The sequence below is a fragment of the Apteryx rowi genome, unplaced genomic scaffold (assembly GCF_003343035.1).
Source record: "Apteryx rowi isolate R43461 unplaced genomic scaffold, aptRow1 scaffold_158, whole genome shotgun sequence".
Lineage (NCBI taxonomy): Eukaryota > Metazoa > Chordata > Aves > Apterygiformes > Apterygidae > Apteryx > Apteryx rowi.
The window spans coordinates 341,122-360,621 of NW_020447841.1; the positions used below are offsets into that span (position 1 = coordinate 341,122).

The 19,500-nt window shown below is 37.5% G+C and overlaps 1 protein-coding gene across 4 annotated transcripts in view; it reads left to right on the plus strand.

Moving 5' to 3' along the window:
* BABAM2 (BRISC and BRCA1 A complex member 2) overlaps window positions 1-19,500 on the plus strand; it is a 189,588-nt gene that overhangs the window by 150,463 nt on the left and 19,625 nt on the right. For 3 of the 4 annotated variants that reach the window (XM_026059471.1, XM_026059472.1, XM_026059470.1), the window contains exon 11: window positions 16,648-16,801. In XM_026059471.1, the coding sequence (XP_025915256.1) occupies window positions 16,648-16,801 (154 nt within the window). The remainder of the gene's footprint in view (window positions 1-16,647; window positions 16,802-19,500) is intronic. The other variant, XM_026059469.1, reaches the window with a different exon arrangement.

The window sequence follows — 19,500 nt, forward strand, 5'->3', positions numbered from 1 at the left end:
ATCAGAGAGCTTATATGGGTTTTGATGGCTTTGTGGGCTTTTTTCTAAAGAGGTATTTCAGCTTACTGTATGGTGCTTTTATTTTATTACTCTTATTGTTCCTTAAATGAAAATGGGAATGTATGACTGTATGGAAGCTAAGAGAGAAGGAAAAAGAGGGCCTGTGACAATGTAAATAACACAAGGTATAGGAGAACAGAGTGATATCTAGTAGTTTCAGGAAAGAAAGACAGGGCAGCAGAGATGTCAAGCATAAAAAAATAAATGTTTCAGGAGTCCAGAATGAGAAGTTCAATACTGATTTTAAAAAAAAGGCAAAAGTCTGCAAAGTTTGTATAGGGATTTCATTTCACTCTTAGACAAGAGAAACTGGAGTTTAACAAAGCCCCAGTGATGTAAAACTGTGCCTGGTAGAAGTCAAAAGCCATTAAGATCTTATGCTTCAGAGTAATTCTTTAACAGTTTAATAAGCAAGTGTCTCACATGAGATCAGTCATCTTCTCTAACTCTCTCAGCGCTTTTAGTCAATAACATGTATTTCTTTGAATCTGATCTTGAAAGTTCCTAATCACCTTCAGTTCTGCCTTGAGCAAAATTTACCCTGAGCAGAGGGGTTTTTTTCAAAACTTTATACGTTGTTTTAATATCAATAAACTCAAAAAATAAAGCTTTCTATGGCATTTAGTGAGGTGCATCACTCACTGAGTTCAATGAAGGTTGCAGATACCTTGCACTGCTGTGGATCAGGCAGCATGATAGAGAGAGAGCTTGAGTCACAGGCACACAGTTGGGTACTTAGCTAGGTATTGTCCCAGGCTAATCCCAAAACTGAATTGCAGCATTAGGAAAATGAATTAGCCTTTTGCTGATTATTTTTTATCTGTTGCTTATTTTTATTCTTTATTTTAAAGGGACACTGCAACTAGATTTAGTTTGAAATTTGTATTGAAATCTAAAAATTTTTGTTTTTGTCTTTAAGAATATTTCAAACATCCTATTCCTTTGATTCCATCTGAGATATTTACTTTTAGATGAGCTGAATGAGATTTTCCATATTTAGGTATTTATAATGGAGGCAAGTAAGCCTGCAAACAGAAGCACTTTTTCTTCCTCTTGTTCTGTTTCTCTGTGTTCATTTTGTAATGATGTCACTCACTCTAAACTGCCTTTAGGCTCATAGTTTAAATTCTGTTAAAAAAAGACAATGGAGGGAGGATGAACTATAAAATTTCATATGAACAGCAACACACAAATAACTGTAGTGATGAAAACTAGATTTTAGAATTATAGTATGATAATTATTATGATGGTGGAGTGATAAAGTATTTTTCAGTGTCATTTTGCTGTTGACGGTATCTTTTTAATTTCTGAGAAACACATACATTTGCTATACCTTTAAAACTGTATTATATTGCTGTAGACATTAAATGATGTTCTTCCAGGAACTCAAAGCACTTTAACAAATGAATGGAAGGTGTTTTAATAAATTCTTTAAAAATTGCACTTTTTAGAAAAGTGGACTATTGCTGTCTCTTATCTAATAGGTCTGTCTAGCTAGAATACTACCACTATGTGCCTAAGTATGTGGCAGCTTACTAATAAATTCTCATAAAATGTGCCTGATATAATGATATAATCCTATTTTATGTACTTAATTTTGGAAAAATTACTCACTGGCAGAGCTGGGACTCAAATACAGATCTTTTTCAGTACCTTTCTTTTTGCTCTATATGTGTATCTGTGTCTACGTATTTTGACATTGTCTCACATGGCATTCACAGATAAAGTTTTTCTTTTAGGTAAGAACTGCATTGAAGCTGTGATATATATCAAGTTGAAAATTTGCTGTAGCAAGTAGAAAACAAGTATGTTGTTTTCAATCTAGAAGGGAGATGATGATCATGGGTTTCACAGGGTTCTGTCCTGGGTTCAATACCAGGAAGTATTTTCAGAAAAGAACAGGCTGAAACAGCACACCATATGATTGTTAGAGGTGTAAAATTTCTAGAAATAAGAATTTCATTAAGTAATAATAGATTTTCTGACTCTTTCTTCCCTGTCTCCTTCCTCTTTCTCCCCAGTGATAATTAGTTTGTCATCAAAGTAAACTTTATCTAGGAATCCATATGTAATGCAGTAATAGCACACAAAGATGACTGCTACAGGCTTGTTTTGAAATAGATAAATATAAAAAATTTACTTTTGAATAATAACAAATACACCTTGTATTAGAGGTGGAGCTGCTCACAAAGATACTTAAACACATTTATATGTCTAAATGTGTCTAAATGGGGGCAGGAGAGAGTGCTTGAACTGCTGAAACTAGAACATATCAATATTGTCAACCTGTAAAGAATAAGTTTTATCTAAAAGCTTAGAAATAGCCTGTAAAACAAGGGCCCAGCATACCAGTACAGGTCGTATTTCTAAAATAAGCTTGGATAATTAATGTGATTTCTCACATATTATAGAGTGTAGTTAATACAGCACGTTACCAGTGGTCTTGCAGTCCTATAGTGTAGAAGAACTACAGCTGCCTAAAGTTAGATATTGTTAGATAAAGGAACTTCATTAAAATGCTTAATGGCTACAAAAGACATTTGGAAAGTACTGCAAAATACTACACATAGGTAGGGAATAACAAAAAAACAAAAAAACAAAAAAAAAACACAGAACCATTGAGGTTGGAAGGGACCTCTGGAGATTTTCTTGTCCAACCCCCACAAACACACTTCAGAGCAGGGTTGACTAGAGCTGGTTGCTCAAGGCTGTGTCCACATCCAGTTGAGTTTTGAGTATCTCCAAGGATGGAGAGTCCACAAACTCTCTGGGCAACCTGCTCCAGTCTTTGACCACCCTTACAGTCAAAAAAGTTTTTTCTAATATTTAAATGGAATTTATGTATTTCACTGGACACCACTGAGAAGAGTCTAGCTCTGTCTTCCTTAATCCCTCCTATCAGGTATTTATGCACACTGATAAGATCCCTCTCTTCCCTCCCCTCCACCCGCCGCCCCGAGTCTTCTCTTCTCCAGGCTAAACAATCTCACTCAGCCTCTCCTCATACGTCAGGTGCACCATTTTTGTAGCCCTTCACTGGCCCGCTGCAATATGTCCATGTTTCTCTTGTACTGGGGAGCCCAGAACTGCACACAGTACTCCAAATGTGGATTTACCAATGCTGAAAAGAGGCAAATAATCATCTCCCTTGACCTACTGGTGATGATCTTCCTAATACAGTCCCACTAGTAACTGGCTTCCAGCTGGACTTTGTACTGCTGGTCATAACTTTTTGAGCCTGGTAATTCAACCAGTTTTCAGTCCACTTCACTGTCCATTTATCTAGCCCATACATCATCAGTTTGTCAATGAGGATGTCATGAGAGACAGTGTTGAAAGCCTTACTAAAGTTGAGATAAACAGCATCTGCTGCTTTCCCTTCATCCACCAAGCCAGTCATCTCATCGTTGAAGGCTATCAGGTTGGTTAAGCATGATTTTCCTTTTGTAAATCCATGCTAACTGCTCCAATCTCCTCCTTGTCCTTCACATTTCTGGGAATGGTTTCCAGGATTAGTTGCTCCATCACCTTCCCAGGGGATTGGAGTGAGGCTGACAGGCCTGTAGTTCCCTGGATGCTCTTTCTTGCCCTTCTTGAAGTGACGTTTGCTCTCTTCCAGTCCTCGTGAACCTCCCCCTATTGCCATGACCTTCCAAAGATAATCAAGAGTGGTCTCACAATGACATCAGCCAGCTCCCTCAGCACTCATGGGTGTATCCCATTGGGTCCCAAGGATGCTTGTATGTCCAGTTTGTTAAAATGTTCCTTAAACTGATCCTACCGTATTGAGGGTCAGTCTTCCTTGCTCTAGACTTTCCCATTGGTCTCAGGGACCGAGGATTGCTAAATGCAAGTCATATCAGTAAAGACTGAGGTGAAGAAGGCATTGGTACCTCAGCGTTTCCATATCCTTTGTCCCCAGTGCCTCTACCCATTTAGCAGCAGGCCCATTTTTTTCCCCTAGTCTTCCTTTTGCTTCTGATAAAACTGTAGCAGCCCTTCTTGTTTCTCTTAACATACCTGAGCAAATTCAGCTCCAGATGGCCTTTGGCTTTCCTAAGCTGACCCCTGCATACTCAGACAGTGTCTCTGTATTCCTCCTAGGTCACCTGTCCCTGCTTGCACTTCTGGTATGTTTCCTTTTTGTTTGAATTTTGTCAGAAACTCCTTGTTCCCCCATACAAGCCTCCTGTTACTTACGCTTAACTTTTTGCTGGTTGTGACGGACCATTCTTGAGCTTGGATGAGGTGATCCTTAAAAACTCAACCAGCTCTCCTGAACCCCTCTTTTCTCCAGGATCATATTCCATGCAATTCTTCCATGGAATGTAATGGGATCCCATAAGATTCTTCCAAGCAGATCCTCAATAGGCCGAAGTCTGCTCTCCTGAGCTGTGTTCCAACCTCTCAGGAGGGATCGACTGGAGTATTCACAAGAGAGCACAAAAAATCACCAGTAATCTAGGAAACATGACTTATAATAAATTATACAAACCAGTTCTTTGACTCATGGAAAAGACAATAGAAGGATAACCTTTTAGAAGCATAAAAGGCAGCTTCAAGAAGAAAAGTGATAAGTTATAATGTATAGTTCAGGAGTGGGATAGGAAGCTATGGGCTTATGGGGTGGTAAGGTAGATTTCAGTTTGGCTTTTTTTTTTTTTTTTTTTTTTGAGTGCCCAAGCACTCAAATAGGTTGTTGTGTTCAGGAACACCAAATGAAGTTTTAGAGAACAGCTTAGGCAAAAATGTATCAGGAATGTTTTAAATAAAGGCATACCTCAGAGATACTGTGGATTCGGTTCCAGACCACCTCAATAAAGCAAATATTGCAATAAAGCAAGTCACATGAATTTTTTTGGTTTCCCAGTGCATATAAAAGTTATGTTTACACTATACTGTAGTCTATTAAGTGTGCAATAGCATTATGTCTAAAAAAACAATGTACATACCTTAATGAAAAAATACTTCATTGATTAAAAAAATGCTAACCATCATCTGAACCTTCAGCGAGTCGTAATCTTTTTGCTGGTGGAGGGTCTTGCCTCGATGTTGATGGCTGCTGACTGATCAGGGTGGCAGCTGCTGAAGGATGTGGCAATTTCTTAAAATAAGACGGCGATGAAGTTTGCCACATCGATTGACTCTTCCTTTCAGGAAAGATTTCTCTGTAGCATGCAAGGCTGTTTGATAGCATTTTACCCACAAGAGAACTTCCGTCAAAATTGGAGTCAGTCCTCTCCAACCCTGTCGCTGCTTTATCAACTAAGTTTATGTAATATTCTAAATCCTTTGTTGTCATTTCAGCAATGTTCACAGTATCTTCACCAGGAGTAGATTCCATCTCAAGAAACCACTTTCTTTGCTCGTCCCTAAGAAGCAACTCCTCATCCGTTAAAGGTTTATCAGGAGATTGCAGCAATTCAGTCCCATCTTCAGGCTCCACTYCCCATTCTAGTTCTCTTGCTACTTCCACCACATCTGCAGTTACTTCCTCCACTGAAGTCTTGAAGCCCTCAAAGTCCTCCATGAGGGCTGGAATCAACTTCTTCCAGACTCCTGTGAGTGTTGACATTTTGACCTCCTCCCATGAATCACAAATGTTCTTAATGGCATCTAGAATGGCRAATCCTTTCCAGAAGGTTTTCAATTTACTTTGCCCGGATCCATCAGAGGAATCGCTATCTATGGCAGCTCTAGCCTTACGAAATGTATTTCTTAAATAGTAAGACTTGAAAGTCAAAATGACTCCTTGATCCATGGGCTGCAGAATGGATGTTGTGTTAGCAGGCACGAAAACAACATGAATCTCATACATCTCCATCGGAGCTCTTGGGTGACCAGGTGCCTTGTCAATGAGCAGTAATGTTTTGAAAGGAATCTTTTTTCTGAGCAGTAGGTCTCAACAGTGGGCTTAAAATATTCAGTAAACCATGTTGTAAACAGATGTGTTGTCATCCAGGCTTTGTTGTTCCATTTATAGAGCACAGGCAGAGTAGATTGAGCACAATTCTTAAGGGCCCTAGGATTTTCAGATTGGTAAATGAGCATTGACTTCAGCTTAAAGTCACCAGCTGCATTAGCCCCAAACAAGAGAGTCAGCCTGTCCTTTGAAGCTTTGAAGCCAGGCRTTGACTTCTCCTCTCTAGCTATGAAAGTCCTAGGTGGCATCTTCTTCCATCAGAAGGCTGTTTTGTCTACCTTGAAAATCTGTTGTTTAGCATAGTCACCTTCATCAGTTCTCCTAGCTAGATCTTCTGGATAACTTGCTGCAGCTTYTGCATCAGCACTTGCTGCTTCACCTTGCCCTTTGATGTTATGGAGACGGCTTCTTTCCTGAAACCTCATGAACCAACCTCTGCTAGCTTCACACTTTTCTTCTGCAGCTTCCTCCCCTCTCTCAGCCTTCCCAGAACTGAAGAGAGTTAGGGCCTTGCTCTGGATGAGGCTTTGGCTTAGGGGAATGTTGTGGCTAGTCTGATCTTCTATCCAGACCGCTAAAACTTTCTCCATATCAGCAGTAAGGCTGTTTTGCGTTCTTATCATGTGTGTGTTCACTGGAGTAGCACTTTGAATTTCCTTCAAGACCTTTTCCTTTGCATTCACAGCTTGGCTACCTGCTTGGCGCAAGAGGCCCAGCTTTCAGCCTATCTCGGCTTTCGGCATGCCTTCCTCCCTAAGCTGAATCACTTCTAGCTTTTGATTTCACGTGAGACATGCAACTCTTCCTTTCACTTGAACACTTAGAGGCCATTGTAGGGTTATTAACTGGCCTAAATTCAGTACTGTTGTGTCTCAGGGAATAGGGAGGCCCGAGGAGAGGGAGAGAGACGGGGGAATGGCCGGTCGGTGGAGCAGGCAGAACACACACAACATTTATTAAGTTCGCCATCTTATATGGGCATGATTCATGGCACCCCAAAACAATTACAATAGTAACATCCAAGATCACTGATCACAGATCACCTTAACAGATATAATAATAATGAAAAAGTTTGAAGTATTGCAAGAATTACGAAAATGTGACACAGAGACATGAAGTGAGCACCTGCTGTTGGAAAAATGGCGCTGATAGACTTGCTTAACGCAGGTTTGCCACAAACCTTCAATTTGTAAAAAAAATGCATATCTGCGAGGCGCAATAAAATGAGGTATGCCTGTATACTTGGTACTGGGTTGGGTCAAAGGGATGTATGAGTGATCAGGGTCCTTTCCAGTGTTATTTCCTGTGGTTTCAGTGAGGGTAATAAACATGTAATTCTTCTCTTTTAACCTTTAGAAAACCAAATTAAGTTTACATTGGCAATGGAATTGTGAATTTGAATCTAATTGTAGATCTAAAATCTTGCTTATTAAAATATATGCTGTCTCTCAAAGAAGTGGCATCCTGAAGGTGTAATTCAAGTTTCAATATGCAGATTCAAAGCTGAATGGAAGTTTTTGGATTGGAGTATGAAGACAATTGAATTGGGCAAGATTAAACTGGGTTCTAACTTGAAAGCTTAAGACTGCATGGAGTAGAGTTTGAAAGAATAAGGTAGCATGTGTGTCAGCAAATGTTGCTTTTGACTTGCAGGAAATTTCCACAGTGATCCCATATGAAGATGAAATAAATCAGTTTCCTTTCAACTCCCAAGCAGCATTTAAAACAGGAAAAAAAAAAAGAAAGAAAGAAAAAAAAAGAACTATTTAAAAGCTTACTAAATTTAATAATAATTTAATAAAGTGTCAGTGAGAGAAGCCAATGTTTTTGCACAGCTGCTTTTCAGGGAAAAAATGCTTTAAAAGTCTCCGTATCCTGTTGGGATGTAATTTAGAACTTCTTAGCATTTATCAGAATGTCTCTGTACTGTGAGAGCAAAGGGCGAGATCTTTTCTCCAGCAGTAGCATGCTATGGTCACCAGCATGGACCAAGAGAGGGCACAAATTGCTTTTATGCTGATAGCAACTGCAGCTGTATTTAAAGTATAACCTTCAAGTATAACCTCAGATAAGGAAGAGGCAGCTTTTAGTAGCATCAATCTCATCACCACTTGGAGAAGTTTCTATAGTAACAGTTACAGCAGAAACAATAAAAGGAAATAAAAACAGAAGGGGGAGGGGAGCAAGATCTTTGTGAATTTAAAGTAAAAATAAGGCTTGATAGGTGTCATGAGCTGAAACTAGTGAGGTAAAAATAAAAAGCCTTTGTCTTAGTTAAAATGATCATGGTTACAGGAATTAGAGAAGGAAAAGATATGTGAGGCCATTATGCCATTTCTTTGAGCTCAGTATAGGATCGTGGGATATTTTTAGCAGGTGGTCCAGTCTTGCTGTAGAAGTCCTCATGAGTATGATTTAGTTGAGGTGGGAGATGATACTCCAAAGAGCGAAGACATCATAAAACAGCTTTCAGGTCAAGTTTGCATCACTTTGTCATGGTATTTGACCATATAAATGGAAAATGCTTGAAGAATCTGTTTGATCTATAACTTAGTTCCTCCAAAAGACTAAACAAAGAATTAGATACTCTGTATGCAACACATGACTGTAACTTAAAGTAGTTAAACAATGAAAAGTCACATTTTAATGCTATTTTTGTGTCAAGCATGGTGTACTTAAAAACAAAGGTATAGGTTATGATAAAGATATGGCATATTTTTACAAGTAATACCATCTACCTGTATCCAGAGAAAATCAGAACAATGTAATTGTAAAAATTCTAGTGGCCATTGGTGCCTAGTCTATATTGTAGTTCCCGTTATCAGTGGAATGAGAACCACAAGATAGATACAGCAGTGCCTTCAAATAAGAAGGGTTACATATTTAAAAAAAAAAAAAAGTCTAAGCAATGCATTTATTCCAATCTCATTGCAATCCACAAGATAAACAGATCCACCCACTATAATGTGTAGGAACAGTGTATTCCATCACAAGTCATTGTTTCCATTATTCAGAAAGATTTACAGACTATATAAGAGCACTGGAATTAAAAATAACCACTTCTGTGTTTGAGACTTTGAAGTTGGCCATTTCCAAAAAAAGGTGCTATGTGATCAGAAGACACATTAAGAAAAGGAACGTACTGTTGATACACAAATTTTGAAGCAAGAAGCACCAACTCTTGATTCCTATTGCAAATCTAGTCCAGACTAACCATAACTGAAAGTCCTTCCTGTCCAATTTAAAAAAAGAAAATCAGCTTCCTGTGTTTCTTAATATCACAGTGAACATCATGAACGTAATTGCAAACTGGATATTTGCCAGCAGTTTCAATAACTGATAACTATTAGTAGCCTCGCATTCTGGAGATAATGTGTTAAGACTGGTACTGAAAAGATTCCTTGGCATTTTTTCTCCTTTCTTATCCCAGCTGAATTCTTCCTAATGAGTTTCTGAGATATGAGATGTGAGATAATGTTATTACATTATCTTCTAAACTTCTCATTGGGTTCCTAACTTCCTTCCTATTCTTAAATATTACTCTTATTGGGAAAGGTCAAAAAGATTTTGTGATGTTAAAAGGATCAGTCTTTGTGCAAATACTGTTACAGGACTGGCTGATTAGTGAGTTGTTGTATTGTCAAATACATTTCCCAGCACAACACAGGGAGCTGTGAATTTCATATATTCACATAAATCCCCATAATTCCAAATATTGCTGCTGTTCCATTATTACAAACAACCAATTGCACTTCAGTTTTTATCCTTCATTCTTTAATGTTTTACACTGAGATAACGTATAACTCATGGAGTTAAGAAAAAACAGTTGTCTCTTTTTTGATAGTATTCATATATTTGGAAGCATTTTGTATATAATTCATCTCCTCATTTACTACATAAGTGTTCACTTTGCTGATGGTGTGGATATTTCACATAGCAATGGCAAACTCAATTATTTCACAAACAGCTGTGATTACCAACACACCCAAAGTGCCACGAGTGTCTCTGCTAAAATTCCAGAAATAGCTTTTCATTTCACATTTTAAATTTTGAAATGTTAGTTTCAAAGTAGCATCTTCCTGCAAAGAATCTGTTTTTCCCCAGCGGGGAGGTTAGCTCTAATATATCTAACAAATTCTAACTCGTATGACTGTGCTCTGCTAATGTGAAGTCCCACGCTAATGGCATTGGAATGTTATTTGTCATCCTTATGCTCTCATTCCTGCAAGACTACCTCAGTAACGCCGCCAAAGCAGGAAAACTGTGGCATTTTGCCATTTGCCTTTGACATTTTTGCCAAAGGGCCAAATTTACCCTTTCATTTTTTTTGCCAGTAGAATTTGGGCTAAAGACCTTTGGCACAGAAGAGTCAAGGAAGGCAAAATAGCTAAAATCCTGCCCCTCCTCAGATTTGTGCTAGCCACCACAGTCCCCAAAATGCTTGTGACTGAATCTATTCAGGCTACTCTGTAGGTACAGTGACTGGAATGATTTCTGTAGGGCCCTCAGTGCTCAAGCTTCCATGTAAAAAGTAAAGATAGCTGTTTTCCCTTGAAGTTAGATGAAGATTTCTCATCCACCATTTCTCATCCATATAGGCTGTCTGGTACAGCCTTCCCACAGGAGAGTTTTGTAATACGATGTCCGTRTTACCACCAGTCTAGATTTCATGATGCAGCATGGCCCTTCGACTTGTAGATTCACGTTGGGTCTTGTCCACACAAACACTTCAGGAAACATGGAGAGGTCTGAGTTCTAGGAACTCCTCAGTCTGAGGCAGTTCATTCAAATCCACAAGTCCTTCTTCCCAGCAGCATGAGCTAAGTTGCAGCTAAGGTCTGGGCTAGCAGGCAGATAATGAAATTCAGTGAACCAAAGAAAGAACAATTAAGAGGAAAATATACCAATAACAGACGGTCCTGAAGACTGGAATATCCCATTTCCTGATTCCAGCATGGCTTACTTGCTTTATCAGAAGTACTTGAATGCAAAGGCAGTCTCTGGCCAAAGTTGGATGACAAGTAAGGTGCGAGTCAGGGGATTTCAGGAAAAGAACGGATGGTGTCATGACTAAGACTGGAGATTTGGTTGTAGCACATCTTTGCTAAACCCTTTTCTTTTTTTTTCTGATCAAACTAATTAAATGTGTCTGCTAGTAGTTTATTCTGAAGTGCCTACTGCCACAACCTAAATGAAAGAGAGTTGTGTTTGGACATATAAAACATCAGTAGACATGTTGACTGTCTTTTCTTTGTTCTTTCATTCCCTGTCTGGAAAAGCGTTTTTAAATAGCCTCTCACCTCATAAAGGTGTTGTGAAGCAAGTTTGGTAATATTTTATGTAGCTATCATATTGTATGGTGATTTGAATCATCACATTGAAAAGACCAGGAAGAAATGAGTAAGTATTTAATCAGAGCGAGGCTTGAATGTTATGCAGTAAATAAATGCAGAGGGGTAAAATCTGTCAGAAAGGATAAAGCAGAATAGTGTCTCATTTGATGAATTCTATCCAGGCTAGGAACTGAATTGGAAAGAATACTTTGTTATTTTGTATTTGAAGACTGCTTCATAAAGCAAGTGTAGACTGAATTAAGGTTGTACAGGCAATGTAGTAGAAATCTTGGCAATAAAATATCCAAATCAGCCAGCTTTGGAGTGTAAAACAAGTTGCAGGTGCAATAAGCTGCAGCAGATTCAAGCATTGAGAAGGTTAATAAGAAAACCAGTACAATATCATCCAAGTTTTAGAACAGTCTGTAACATTCAGTGAGTGACTGCTGACTTCCGTGGAAAATAAATGTCTAGATTTATCCAAGTTTTACAAAGGATGACTAAACCTTCATTTTCTCTAGAACAGGGGAGTAGTATATGGAAATTTTTCTAAATATTGCCATCTAAATGCTTCAAAATATTTATATGATCCACATGCATTTCAAGCATAGTTTTGTTTTTCCTTCTCTCCTCTCCAGTATGTAAAGGGGAGGAGGAGCATGCTGTGGTAAACCTGCCTTTTATTTCCTGAGTATTTTACCTTCAGAAATGCAATAGCAGCACTTGCATGTGCTTTTGCCAAGACATCCCTTCCTCATTTCATATACTGTTTAAAAAGCTATAGAATGAGATGCTAAAAATATTATTTTGGAGTTAATAAGACTTTCTAAATCAATTCTGCAGTTGTTGACATAAGTTTAACAATCTAGGTAACCTGTTCAAGATCTTGATATTCCTGTTCATTAAGAAAATAAACAATTAGACTTTACTGATTCATTGTACAATTTTTTCAGTTAGTAATGAGTCAGGATCTGGGCTTTTAGAAAACAGTATTTTCAATGTATGTATGCATTAAATTCTAAGTCAAGAGAAACAAATTTGTGTGTTAGTTCTTGTTAGCTTCTTATATTTTAGAAAGAGCAACTTCAACTATTTATGAACTGTAATTACGTTTCTTTAAAATGTGACTCATTCTCAATAAGCAAATCCCTTTTCTTTCGCTTTCTTATGAACTGTGTGGGAAAATTAGGGTTCAGTCACTGAAGAGTTTACTCAATGCTTAATTACCCAAAACAGCTATCCAGTTTTGCTCGTGTAAAGCTTTCATAAAAGTGTGATTTTCCCTGTGCTGTGGATTTCTAAAATGTGACTTCTAAAAAAGGTCTATAATTTGTAATATAAGAGAAACTAATGTTTTAGTATGATATTAGCTTCTTTCTCCAGTTTATTTCTTTGAGCTACTCTTACAGTAATAATGTGATGCTTAGAAAAGCCAAAGTAAGAAATCATAATGATTAAATTACTTTGAGCTGGAACTGAATTAAAAAGCTTTACTTTCCTGAATGAGCTAATTGTTTAAATTTTCCAAAGGAAATGTTTCTATTTCTGTGAGAGAAGGGGTAAATGGAACTTCCTCTGACATAATTTTAACTTTAAAACCAGGTTTGACAGCAAGATTTTTACCTTCATAACCAAATATTACTATTTAACTGCATGACTTGTGTAAGCTTGCTAGTTGAAGTGACTCACTTACGTAGATGAAGTTATTTTTAGAGAGATAATTTGCACTGTTTAGAAGAGAGGAGAAAGAGAGAGAGAGAAAGAGAGAGACCTAGTAAGAGCTAGATCCCTCATTACACTTTACAGAGCTCGTGAACCCAGCATCCAAGCAAAAGATGACTAAGCAAGGGGTCTGTTGGTACTTTCAGGATTTTACAGACATGAGTCATCTGCTTATTTTCTGCAGACATATCACCAGGGTACTTTGTGAGTCAGCTGTTATTTGGAAATAGCACTTGTATGCAACATGAATACGTTTTTGTAGTTCTTAAGTATTTGGCAACTAACATGCCAAACCAAAGCATGCTTTTGCAGTTTTTATGGTTCAGGTATTGATTTGCAAAAGCGGTGCATTGTTTTTAACTGTGATGTATTTTTCATGATAAAATATAAATGTTGTCTGGGATGTAATTAGGATAATGTTTACCTTTGCCACTTTATATATCACATAAAGGCAGATCTTGTTTTGTATTAATGCATAAAGATTCAAAGTCAGATTGCATATATAACCAGGTAAAAAGAAAAACTTTCATTATCAAACCTGTGCCACCCCATGTGATTGTGACTAGAGCAGAATTTGACCTTTCATTTTCAAAGCACCTTGCTAGCATTGATTATTAATGATGTTTGCTTGTTTTTTATGTACAATAAAATGATTAAGACCATATCCAAGCATTCTGTACACTTACAATGTCAATGGAGTTGCATCCACTGTGCCGGAAGTAAATCCTTGCCTTTATTTCCTACTTCTGAAATAATAGCTGGCTACCTTGCGATATGTATAACATTTTACAAGTCAAGGCTATTTCCTGTTTACTTGTCTTTTAGGTGTGGTTACATTCCAAAATTAGGGACAGGTTTTTTTACTTGGTATGAACTCATCTCACACCTTGTATTAAAGGAGCACTTGGTTTAGAAAAATAGGAGTTTGGTGGTTTTAGGTGAATGATAGTTTTAGAAATCAAAGGCAGGTCAAATTTTTCAAAATTCAACTTGAAGTTCAGGATAATACTGCTGGTGACCAGATGTGGGATGCACAGTTTTAAATCTAATTTGATTATCTGATTTAGCAGTTTATAACTTGAGTCTTGAAAATTCCTATATGGGTTTTGCTTATAAAAAAAGGAGGAAATGTTTTCTGATATATTTCTGTGATATCTTTGTTGAAAAAATATTATAAAACATGAAAGGCTTATCATAACAAATGAAAGCTGCTCTGAAGTGCTATCAGCGTCCATTTAAACAGTGCTTCTAGTACTAGATGCTTTTTCCTAAATGCAAAACTTTGTTTTAATTATCAGGAAAAGAACTGGTGCTACTTGCCCCCTTTATGTAGACAGAGATTTTCAAAGCAAAGTTAATGAAAATCAGAAGTTCTTAAAAAGAAGTTAAATACAMAGACTAAACTATTACTGGAGTTTTTTACTGAAGTTTGTTACTCTTTTACACAGTGATAAAATATTCAAGTATACAGAGTAGTTTTCCTTCAAGGAATTGATAACTTAAGAAGGAAGATAAATGATGTCCTGAAGAAATAGAGTTTAAATGTTCAGAGCTGGAGCAAAAATGTATTGAGAACTCAAAAGCAGAGAGCCTATCTCCCTGCTTTATGTTTCTTTCTATGGTGAAGTCCTTTAGAGTCTGTGGAACACAAGTAGCATCTGTGAGGGGAGGAGACAGCTTGCTCACTGAGAGATGGCTTCTATATGGCAGTGTTTTCCAAGGACATTGTTCAATAATCACGTTATAAAGAGGAATTTGACAGAGCAATCTTGCTGTCTAACCTTTATTACAGCAGTGATCTGCCCTCAAATTAGCAGAGCTCTGCCCATGTCGTTAGTGTTTAAATATCTGCTGGAAGCTGCTATGTGAGTTGAGTCACCAGTACTTTCAGAATTATCCCAACGCGTAGCTCAGACACTGGATCACAGAACTGGGCAAACGCTGTGATCTTCAGYGATTTGCTTCATTTTGAGACTACAGCTGGGATATTATAGTCAATTTTTGTATACTTCATTACTACAAACATATTTAATTGTAGAGCTTGCAGGGTAATTTGGAGGAAAGGGAGCTATCGTTTGGCCAAAAGCATATCTAAATATTCAGACCTGGTTAGAAAAACTGAAAAATGAAGGAAAGCGAAGGATAATAGCATGGAATTTGGAAAAAGAAAATCTTTTTGACACTCATATTTCAGTCTGTGGGCAGAGATCTCAAAGGAGGTGCTGGAACTGCTGTTCCATGAAGTATTAAAAAGTAGAAAATATAATGCATTACCAAATGCATGAGACGGGAGATTCTGCTCCGCATGAGGACAGGTTTAATGATGTCATGTTCCTTTCTCTTAAAGGTCTGTTGTTTGTAGCGATTTTGCAATCTGCTTTGATTCTTCCTTTGGCTATTACAACCTATTCATTAGCTTAGGATTCTTTACTCCTCTTTAAAGAGGTCTGTGAAGTGACAAATAAAGAATACTTAGATCCCAGGCTTACGTGAATGAATTATAGTCTTAGTAGTTTATTTCAATCGTTACTACGCCAAATGGGAAAAATGCTTTAAGATTTATAGGGAAATACTGTTCCATTTGGCATGTTCTTCCATCTTGCAGGGTTAAAGAATTGCAGTTTGGGGAATAGCAAAGGGTTTGATTGTAGGTGCTTTATAAGTGAAATCTACATCTTTGAAAAATGCATTTTTTCTGTTAATCTTGGTGCTAGTTTAGACCTTTAAAGTAAATAATTCAGCAGTCTGTTGTCGTAACTCAAGGTAACTACAGACTTCTGAAATTTCCTGAAATTAAAAGCGGGCCAAGAAAATCTTAAGTATAAATCTAGCAGTGAAAAAGTTAGGTTAAAAAATAGTTTCTGACCACATTAACTGTTGTAGGCTATTTTATTGTTCTGGCAGACCTAGCTGATCATGAGACTGTGATAAGCAAAGGGAACTATACAGAAGTTCTGATATTTATTTTTAGTGAGACATTTCTGGTGTTAATGACCTTGTAGTGTGTTTTTGGGTTTGGGGCTTTTTTTTGTTTGTCCACTTGATTTTCAGTCTCAGCTGCAAGTTGAGATCTGTTCTAACTCATGCAATTGAATCTTTCTGCATCCTTTATCAAATCATTTAACCTCCTTAAGTCTCAGTTTACCCAGCTGTAAAATGAGAATGGTAACGCTTTTGATGTCCATGGGGACACTAAAAAGAATTGGCTAAAGCTGATAAAGAAGAATTTGTTTCTTGAATGGAAAGCATAAACAGAATGTATTTTGATTTTCTTTGAAAGGGAAAATTTCACTATAAAAGAAAGATATTATTGCATTATTTTTTTCTGTAACAAAGTAGTCACAGCATAAGCATTATGATTGACATATAAATACACTATATAAACAAATTTAATTAGATATTTTACAAAAAAAATGATAAAGCAGAACAGGACATACAGCAATATAATCAAATCCTTATTTACAGGGAAAAACCAAAGGATATATTAGAATTAATCATGATTTTCTCCTTTTCATCACCTTTAAATCAATTGAAAGGAATGATATATTCCCAGTAAAAATGGGGAAAAGCAGAATGGTGTATTTTTGTGACTGTTTTCTTTTCTTTCAGTTGACCTACCCCTGTACTTTCCTCGAGACCAACCAACCCTAACATTTCAGTCAGTCTACCACTTCACTAACAGCGGACAACTGTACTCCCAGGCCCAGAAGAACTACCCTTACAGCCCACGCTGGGATGGCAATGAAATGGCCAAGAGAGCAAAGTAAGTCAGGCTGCTATTTCCTACTAAAAAGTCCATTTGTTACCTGGTCATCTGTCGGTAGAGATTTGATGCGTTTATCTGTACATTTCCAACATTATGAAACCTGGAACTGTTTTGTCCTAATACAGTCTTAGGATTCCCATATATGAGTATAGACAGATACTTTATTAATCATGCTTACTTACATTAGTGCCAAAGAACTGATCAGAACAAGTCTCTGCTAGGCATTGTGCAAGCAGAGTAGTGACAATCTCTGCTCCAAAGCACTTCCGATCTGAATAGACAAGATAGCCCACAGCAGGGGTAATCTGCATGATAGCAGCCAGTGATGGTAATTCCATGGCATTGTGTGGGTGTAGAGGAGACCCTGAAGGAAAGCATGCAAGGTGGAGAGAGCAAGGAAGAAAAACCTGAAAGTTGTGGAATAAGGCTGTAGTAGAAAGACACAGCAGAACAGGAGGAGGTAGAGCAGTGGCCAGTCAGCATAGCGTGGAGGCAGTCCTATTGGAGCTTGAGAAAGTTAACTGAAATCCAAAGACCCCTTGCTTTTTTTTTTTTTAACTGCTTTTTCTGTTGGCTTCTGACCATTTCCTCTCCTGTTTTTCTGTGAGCCCTCATTTCAAGATGGGGAGATACTACTTCAATCCAATTATCCCCTTTAGTTAAAGACGCCAGGGCAGACTCCCCACAGTGATTCTGTTGCAAGGGCAGGCTGATGCGGGCAGCAGTGCTTCTTTTGTATACTGTGTATTACCCTGTCTTCTAATGAAGCAAAACAGATTTCACCTGAATGGAGCAATATGGGCAAAGGCCTTGCTGCTGTATTTAGATTTTGCAAACCAAAAATGTTAGAACAGCAATAAATTTAAGCAAGCTGATTTTCAGTTGTTCAGCAATACAGGCATCAAATTGCATAAATAACATGGCATATTGGAATGAAGGTTTTGAATGACAATCAGAAGATTAAATTAAATTAGCAGAGATGCATAAATAAGGGAGTCAAATGGAAATAGTTCAAGCTGAGAAAATCAAATGAATGGCATGGTCATAGAGTGATTGTAATTTGGAAATGATGGAAGCAAACAACAAATGACTGAAGCATTTGCAGATTTTATAATGCTTTAAATTTTACGGAGAACATGAAGTAATATTTGGATTTTGATCTATTGTAATAAAAATATTTTTGCTAGTATTTGGTTTTAATAACACCCTGTCTAGAGGATCCATTTCTTGATCAAATATGTTTTGTTTTTGTGGACTTGTTTCTTCTTTCTAACACAATATTATGCATCTTTTGTTTAAAAAGAAATATTAAACAGTAGCTGGAAGCATCACTGTGGCTTCTTTTAGGACTGTACTGTAAAATGCACTTACTTTGCAGCTGAAAGCGTACAAGTACCTATGTTCTGTCTGCTAAGTGCATTAATTTATGAGTGGGCGTATACAAATGGACTTCTCTGCCCTGCACTTGAAATTTAGAAGTATTTTAACAGTTCTTTTAAAAAGCACTAAATGGGTTCACTTACTATCACATGTACATTTTTGTGAGGTTATTCACTTCTATATTTGAGCTTTTGCATTTAAGTTTTAGACTGGATATGTAACGTGAGAAAGAAGTTGAGAAGCGGGAAAGAAAGTGTGTTGCAGTATCTGAAATAACTATCTTTGAACTGCAAAGAGACAGAGAAGTTGTTCTAGTTAAAAACACTTTGCTTGCAGGAACAACTAGTGATTCCTGAACAGGTACCATAAATAAATCTGTATCAAGAAAACTATGTTGTTATAATATATGCTAGCATATTTTAAAGAAAGATTTTTAATGCAACTTAGCATCTTGTGTAAATATCAATGTTTAAAATATGTTTCCTAACATTTCTTAGAAGACAATAGTGTGTTTCAACACAACCAACTAATTTTTTGTTTCATTCTATTTTATTTTTGCTGTGTCCACATTATKGGTCAAGTATATAAGAATACGTGTAGATGTATGGGAAAGTGTTCTAACTAAGTGTATTAGTTAAAGCACCAAGTTAAATCATCCCAATTAAAAAATACAGACACACCCACGCACACACACACACGATGCAGCCTCTAGAAGCAATGTATTTCTGGTCAGTTGAAGTAAATTTACCCCTGGATAAATCAAGGACAACTTTCTTGTGTTTTTAAATGCTATCTATTAGTTAGTGCTTATATGTAGTTTCTTTCCCTTTTAGCCAGTTTCCCAGCTGCTTCGCATTCTTTGAGGAAAAAAAGTCTCTCTATCTTTCTGGCTCTCCTGTTCTAGGGTCACAGGATCTCCCACCTGAAGTTCTGGGGTCTGACCAAATTCTGCTCCCTTATTTTCAGACACCTGAGGGATCAGTTTACACCAGCTTCTTCACTATAGCTTAAGACACCATCAAGGATGGCTTTTGCTTGCTCTTGTACCAGTTGGGCTCATTCGCTGTTCAGCCAGGCATTGAGGCATGTATTCCCACATAGCTCTTAGGATGTAGAACCACCATGAATTTCAGAATACCATCCCTCTGAGATTTTCTCATCCTCAGTTTTGGCGAGCCCTGCCTGTATTTGCAGCTGTTGAACACAACCTGCGTATTCACGGGCCARGCTGTTGTATGTTCTTGCCAAAGGGACTTTGGGTCTGAACCCAGGCTTCTCCCAGTTTTTGTTCAGACAGGTGAGCCCACCCGATTCCT